At 36.4% G+C, this 6,848-nt stretch overlaps 1 protein-coding gene across 1 annotated transcript in view; it reads left to right on the top strand.

The window, feature by feature from the left end:
- Positions 1–6,848, top strand: part of ZCCHC4 (zinc finger, CCHC domain containing 4) — a 16,509-nt gene that overhangs the window by 2,187 nt on the left and 7,474 nt on the right. Inside the window, exons 2-8 of the mRNA XM_009319891.1 lie at positions 112–268; positions 1,681–1,763; positions 2,478–2,747; positions 3,266–3,343; positions 3,656–3,728; positions 5,354–5,504; positions 6,007–6,107. Coding sequence (XP_009318166.1) covers positions 112–268; positions 1,681–1,763; positions 2,478–2,747; positions 3,266–3,343; positions 3,656–3,728; positions 5,354–5,504; positions 6,007–6,107 — 913 coding nt within the window. The remainder of the gene's footprint in view (positions 1–111; positions 269–1,680; positions 1,764–2,477; positions 2,748–3,265; positions 3,344–3,655; positions 3,729–5,353; positions 5,505–6,006; positions 6,108–6,848) is intronic.

Here is a 6,848-nt window from a genome sequence, read left to right as displayed (position 1 = left end):
CTCGTCTCCAGCCGCTTTCTCGGCTCCCCTGCGAGGGGTTGTGTTTTACAGCAGCCCTTGTTAATGCTTTATTCTGGAAGCTTGGCGCTTACAGCGGAGGCGTTAAAACAGGTCTGTTGGTGTCCCGTGTGTCATCGATTGTCCTTTAGGTCCTGCTCTTCTGTTTGTAAAGACCAGCCAAGGAAAAGAGGAAGGAAGACGATTTTATGCTTGTTCAGCTTGTAGGGATAGAAAAGATTGTAACTTTTTCCAGTGGGAGGATGAGAAGGTAAGAGAGTGCTGCTTAAGGCTATGGTAAATATTGGGGATTTTTTTTTCTCTACTTAACAGAAAATTGTTAAAAAAAGGAGTATATTTTGTTCTGGAAATCTGTGGCAATTGCTGTTTTGTAAACTTTGTCTAATAGTTTATGTTTAGCGGAGCACTTATTTCTGTCAGGAGAACATGTTTCAAGTGTAGCTTTCAAGGAAGGCTGCGTGCATTTTGAGCAAGACTGGCATTTGTTACTGCATTCATTGCCAAAACACTTAGGAATTCAAGTTACGAAGTTTGCCAATATTATGCAATGTTGAACAATGTGGGATAGTTCTGATCCCAAGATGTCCTCATCTTCCATGATTAAGACAGAGAAAATCTGGTGGATACAGGCAAACAATGGGATGTACAAAATAGTGAGATGGTGGGGATCAGCATGATGCTCAGTAGTCTCGGAACATCTGCAGCAATTTCTCTTCGTCTAAAGAACTTTGGTCAGATAATTGTAGAGTAGCAAAATTGGGATTGAAATATATTCACAGAGAGCTTGCTGTGTTTTTTGTCCAGTATGTTTTGTGTTACTTTTTCTGTTTCCTAAATGAGTATCTTGTGTTGTGGTCATTGTCTTCAGCAGGTTGGCAGGCTGGGATTTAATCGGATTCGTAAGCGTTTCATTGCTGTGTTGGTTACTACTGAAAAGTTGTATAAAGAGAAAATGAGGTGGTTAATCACTCAGTTGTGTAGATTTAAATGGTATTCCTAGTGAAATTTCATTTTGAATGTCACTTGTATCGTGGCGTCTTTTGTTCTATTGAATTTTACTGTCTCCCCCTTCAAACAAATGAGTCCCATAAGTTTTGCGCAAATCTCCTGAAACTCTGTTAACTGTGAAACCATTAAGTATGTTTTGTGGGAACAAAGTAGAAGACTCAGGGAAGAGTTGTCATGCTTTTAAAACAACCACACACCAAAAGACTTGGGCAACATTTCCACTGTCATCAGTTGTGCAGGATCAGTTCATAGTTCTTCAGAGGGAATGCAACTGCTGGCACGCATTAATGGAAAGTATCCCTCTTTCTGTCTTGATCATAATGATGTTTTGAGTTTTTCCCTGAGTATTACATGTGGTAGAAGAATGAAATGCTTCTACTTATTTATTTTTTGCAGTTTAAATTTACAATGAGAGATTCGTGTTGTTATGCAGCATGCCTCTGTGCTGCAGTCATGCTTGTTCTTCTGAAACAACAATCCAAAGAATTGGATTCATCAATTATCAATTATCAAAGGATGTGATAACTTTTCTATGCAGAGTAGCTAAAGCATGAGACCATTGATGCACCCTTTTTGTTTAATATTGAGATTTAATCTACAATACAGAGTGATATCTGTTAATTTTGTAACTTTTTATGTACATAAATTTTACAGGTGTCAGAAACTAGGCTTGCAGCACGTGAAGAATATAATAGAAATCATCAGCCACCTTTTACACACAGACAGAATGTGGAAAGGTATTGTTACGTATATTTTCTTCAGTAAAAATCAAGTAATGCAAGTTTAGGTACTCTGAATATAGAGATAATATTTCAGGATTCTTTAAAATATGAAAACATGCCAGAGGGATTTGGAAAAATAAGTACTGGTTGACTGCAATGGGAAAATAGCATGAAACATCTAATTAGAGCATGGTATTTTCAACCCAGGAACTGTTTGTTTTGGGTTTTTTTTTTTTTTTTTTTGCTATGTATAGTTCTTACGTTAGTGCTCATAATGTGCTAACAACAGGTCAGCAGCAGTTTCAGTTCAAAAAATTATTTGTGACTTTAGTTTGCAAAAGTAACAGGCTTAACATTGTGAGAAGAAGCAAAGGTAATACAGTTACAAATAATCTCCGAGGTTTTTTGTGTGTAAACATACAAGACTGCTTGCTGGTTGTTGATATAGAGTCTTCACTCTGTAATCCGGTTATTTTGTGGGGACTCTCAATATATTTGGCCAGCATGTTATATGCTTGCTCTCAGGGAAGGCTTTTTCAAAGTGTCCTTTGAATATTTTTCATAAATATTACTTCATTCACATGTAGATAGTGGAGTTTTGCAAGAGCAGCTTAAACTACGTTGCCTGTTGAACTCTTAAAAAATATGAAACCCCCTTCATAGGTCCCCTTCATATCTTTTATAGAGGCTTTTTCAAAGTTTGTTCCCTATCGTCTTTTGTATTTAAAGGTACAAGAATTTTGTTCTGTTGCCGTTATCAAAGAAGGTTTTGGAATTCCATCAATGGCTATTGCCAGCTGAATGGGAAAAACACTCGGATCACCAGTTCCTGTGTGATATCTCCTCTGCGCAGTTAAAAAGTCCCAGTCAACTTCTGTATCCACTGGAGAATAAAAAAACAAATGCGCAGTATTTATTTGCAGACAGAAGTTGCCAGTTCCTACTGGATCTTATTACTGGTTTAGGATTCAGACGCGTGCTCTCTGTTGGAACACCCAGGTACGTCAGTGAGAATTGTTGCACTTTCAAATATTTCTGTCTCAAAACTGTGCAGCTTACTAATAGTTAAATCATCAAGGATTCTCCCACAATAAGAGGTTCACTATGCTTTAATTGGTAGGGATTATCCAAGCATCTAGTGGGGTCTTGTTTTGAGCTCATAAGATACAGGGGAAGACTGTAGCTGCACTGCAAATAAGAGACAGACAGACTCTGACACTCTCTGTCTTCCCCCCTTCCCCCCCCCTTCTTACAGAAGTGACAATGAGTTTCTTTGCTTACGTTTGGGTTTTTTTTGTTCCTGGTGATCCAGTAGGCTCCACTGACTTTTCATTTTTTAAGACTAACATATTTTTCTAACTTTGAATATTAGCCAAATGGAATCATCCAAATTCAGATTACTTCATTTTCTCTGTTTGGTTTTAGGTTTAGTAAAGTACCAGGCATTCTTGTCTTGCAAGATAATTTCTGAAGCCAATGATTATGTGTTAAATTTCTTTGCTCCAATTATACTTCAGGCTTCATGAAATGATCCAGTCAAAAGCATCACAAGAAGATTTCAGGGTTAGAAGCCTTCTGCTAGATATTGATTTCAGGTAGGTTTTGACAAACGTTTATCTGTCCAAAGAGTATGTACAAAGATTTGTGGTGTTACTGCTTTAAAATATAAATTCGTGGTTGTTTTCCCTTTCCTGTCTCTGCATCTCTGTTCCTGCACACATACACAAATGACATCCAGTTTATGAGAAAAGTAATTATACTTAATAGTTTCCAGTATTGGTATGTGTTGTCAGTAATCAGAACCCAAAGATGATGTTTTTCTTAGGGCCCTGTTTTCACTGTAAATGCCCCTTAGGGCAGGCAAGAAGTTGTTTATATTTTTCTACTACTTAAAACTTATTTTACAGGTATTCACAGTTTTACACAGAAGATGAATTCTGCCACTACAACATGTTTAATCATTATTTTTTTGGTGGAGAGGTAAGGCCAAGTATTTCTTGAGTGCTTTGTAAAGAAGTACATGTTGTTGATGCAGAATTTTGTAAGAAAGTTGTGGCTAGTCTGGTAGAAAACAACTATCATGAGATAAAAATGGTCAACAGTAGTGGAAATCAAAGGATAATAGTGCCTCTTCAGTAATTATCTCCCACTTGATTAAAAGATAAAGTTGCCTATTAAATTTATGCTAACTATTGTTACTTACACACATTAACTGCTGCTTTTATTAAAATGACAATTTGGTGTGAGTTTTCGCCTTATATAAGTATTCATTAGCCCTGTTCTTGTGTTGCTACAACAGAATTAATTGTTTTATTCCCAGCCTTTACAGGCCCAGTGGATGCCATGGGACTTGTTCACTGGTACTTGAGGTGGGAAGGAAGAGGGGGTTTTCCTGCTTTATTCCAGACAAGCAAGGTCAAAAGGTTAACCTTGTTGTCATAAAATGAGGTTGAATTAGTGTCATGGTTAAAAAAAAATGCTGAATTTCTTGTTTCCTTTTAAATGTCACATTAAGTGCTTAATTTTGAGTTCATTAGGAAACCTGCAGCCGCAGTAGGACGTTTATTGTAGCTTTGTACAGAGAATCACAGTGTAATTCAATTCCAAACATTAATTTCAAACATTTATCCCAATAGTATACTCACTCTTTGCTTGTCCCCTGCCATTATTAGTAAGCCACCACTGATTTGCATAAACATGTTTATTGTAATACCTTTCACACTATGTAGATAATTTTCAGATTTTTTCCATTCTAAAGCCTAATTTTGAATGGGATCTTGAAAATAGAAAGAATCGTCTAGAATGAAATGGGAGGCTGGTCTGAAAGCCTTACCTTTGAATTTTTTTATCCATTACTGTGTTCAAGTTTTATATATTTCAATTAAAACAAAAGACTGTTCATCTGCATTATAAACACTAGTGTTCTTTTCGAGGTGTGAAAAGGTGACACCTGTAATGGCACTGTATCACAGTGCATTCAAGGACTGAATTGCAGCACTTCTGAATGCATATTAGTGTTAAAAATCTGTTTTTGGAATGCTATAGAATCTAAGTAATAGATGAGAGAACACTGCAAGATGGCAGTGAATACATAACTTTTTTACATTTCCTTTAATAACAAGAGTCCAGGTTGGATTGCTAACATTTGAACATTGTATATTTTTATAACCAGTATGGATTGAATCAGTTTTCAGTGGACTGAATTTTTTCCATTACTTTGGTAATGCTTTACAGAATAAAACTGAAGTTAAAGGGCATGAATAAAATGTGTCCTGAGCCTGAACTCTGTTTTTTTGCTGTGAATAACATCTTTTTTCCAAGTTAAATTTAGTACCCTTTGGAGGAAGACTATCTTAGGAATCTTGAACTGCATCTGCCCTTGATACGTTACCTCTAACTGAACAGGGCACTTGTTTTCAGTGCTTCAAATCTAGTTATTGTTTTTTTTGTTTTTAATGCTACACAAGAGGAAATTCACCTCCACAAGAGGAAATAACTTCCATCTTCAAAGTTGAAACTTCTAAAATAATAATTTTATTGCCAAATACAATATTTTTACAGTTCTTGAATCTATATTTCTGGAAATTAACCTCTGTTTCTTACAGGCTGCACGTGAAACTTGTAGGAAATTCTTGTATCAAGACAGTGGTGAAAGAGTCATTATGGTAACTGATCCCCCATTTGGAGGTTTAGTAGAAGCACTGGCTTCTAGTTTTAAAAAACTGATGGCAATGTGGAAGGACACAGAAAAAGAAGGTGTGTATTACAACCAGATAGATGGGTTGAGCTGTAACATCACTGTAAGAAAAAGTACCTATTTAAAAGTCTGTGATTCTTGCTACTTAGGTGAATGTGAACACACTCATGTTCTAATTTCTAAAAACAAACTATCATATATCCAATAGACTGTCCTGGTACTTTTAGTTTAATAATACCCAGTTCTCTACGTCTCTCTTAAAAATGTTTACAAATTGTTTAAAAATCTACTTTGCAATTAAAATTGACTTTAAAGGTAGAGAAGAATAAGCTATCAAACCAGTACCATTTCTTACCAATGTAGGCAGGTGACAAGAGTTGTTAGTTAAGTGGAGCTTACAGCTCCGCATATATAAAATATACGAAAACTTTGTCACCTAAAGGAACTAGTTCTTATGCCCAGCATGACGTACGTATACATGTTTATGTATTTACTGTAAATTTTTCATGCTGCTTGTACCTTGTTTTTCTTTAATGTACATCTAAGTCTTTTCATTACTAGGTCATAACAACCAAGAGATGCCAGTGTTCTGGATATTTCCATACTTCTTTGAGTCTCGTATTCTGGAATTTTTCCCAAGCTTCAGTATGATGGATTACCAGGTATAACTGAACCCAGTGAATCTACTAAATTTCAGTCGTGTGCAATGTGAACAGGAATATGAATGAAAGCAGATACCATGGTAGCACTTGTCTGTAGATGGGCTGCCTTCTTGAACTTTAACTTTGACTGCATTGGAGGCACTGCAAGCCCTGTGGTGCTCATCATGTGAAGCCCAGATTCTGTATTTGTATTAGTCATACCGTCGGTAACTTTGTCACACTCCTACAGTTCATTACCTCCCTTTAACTCATCTGTCATCTGTCCGTTAACTCATTTCTTATGCAAGATTTTCAGTGTGACAAAATTTGCACTAATTTTGCCAGGTGCGTATTGCAGAGGCGAGAGGTAACTTGAAGAAGAGTGTTTCATTTTTCCCAGAGGTTGAAATGTCAGTAGCTTGGTGGGTAATGCCCAGCCCTGGTCAGAAAAAAAAAAAAAAGGTCTTGCATCTCCAAAACTGCTGGGACCAGAGCAGAATTACAACAATGGACATTGTTTGAATTATGTAATAGATGAAGTTGTCAGTGATAAAGCAATAATCTGGCATCAGCTTCTCCAATATTGTATCCTTCAGTGACTTTTGAGATCAGTCATGGGTATTCATGATATTAAAGTTTTATTTTCTCGTATAACAACTCTGCATAAAGTTTGACATGGGTGTTCTGGACAACATATTTGTATCTTGTAGAATGGTAATTTGTGGAAGAAAATTGGAAACTCGTGCTGGGCTAGACTGCATT

Source organism: Pygoscelis adeliae, unplaced genomic scaffold, assembly GCF_000699105.1.
Source record: "Pygoscelis adeliae isolate BGI_AS28 unplaced genomic scaffold, ASM69910v1 Scaffold243, whole genome shotgun sequence".
Taxonomy (NCBI): domain Eukaryota; kingdom Metazoa; phylum Chordata; class Aves; order Sphenisciformes; family Spheniscidae; genus Pygoscelis; species Pygoscelis adeliae.
The sequence above is the reverse complement of the archived record's forward strand: the minus strand, read 5'-3'. Positions and strand labels throughout refer to the sequence as shown.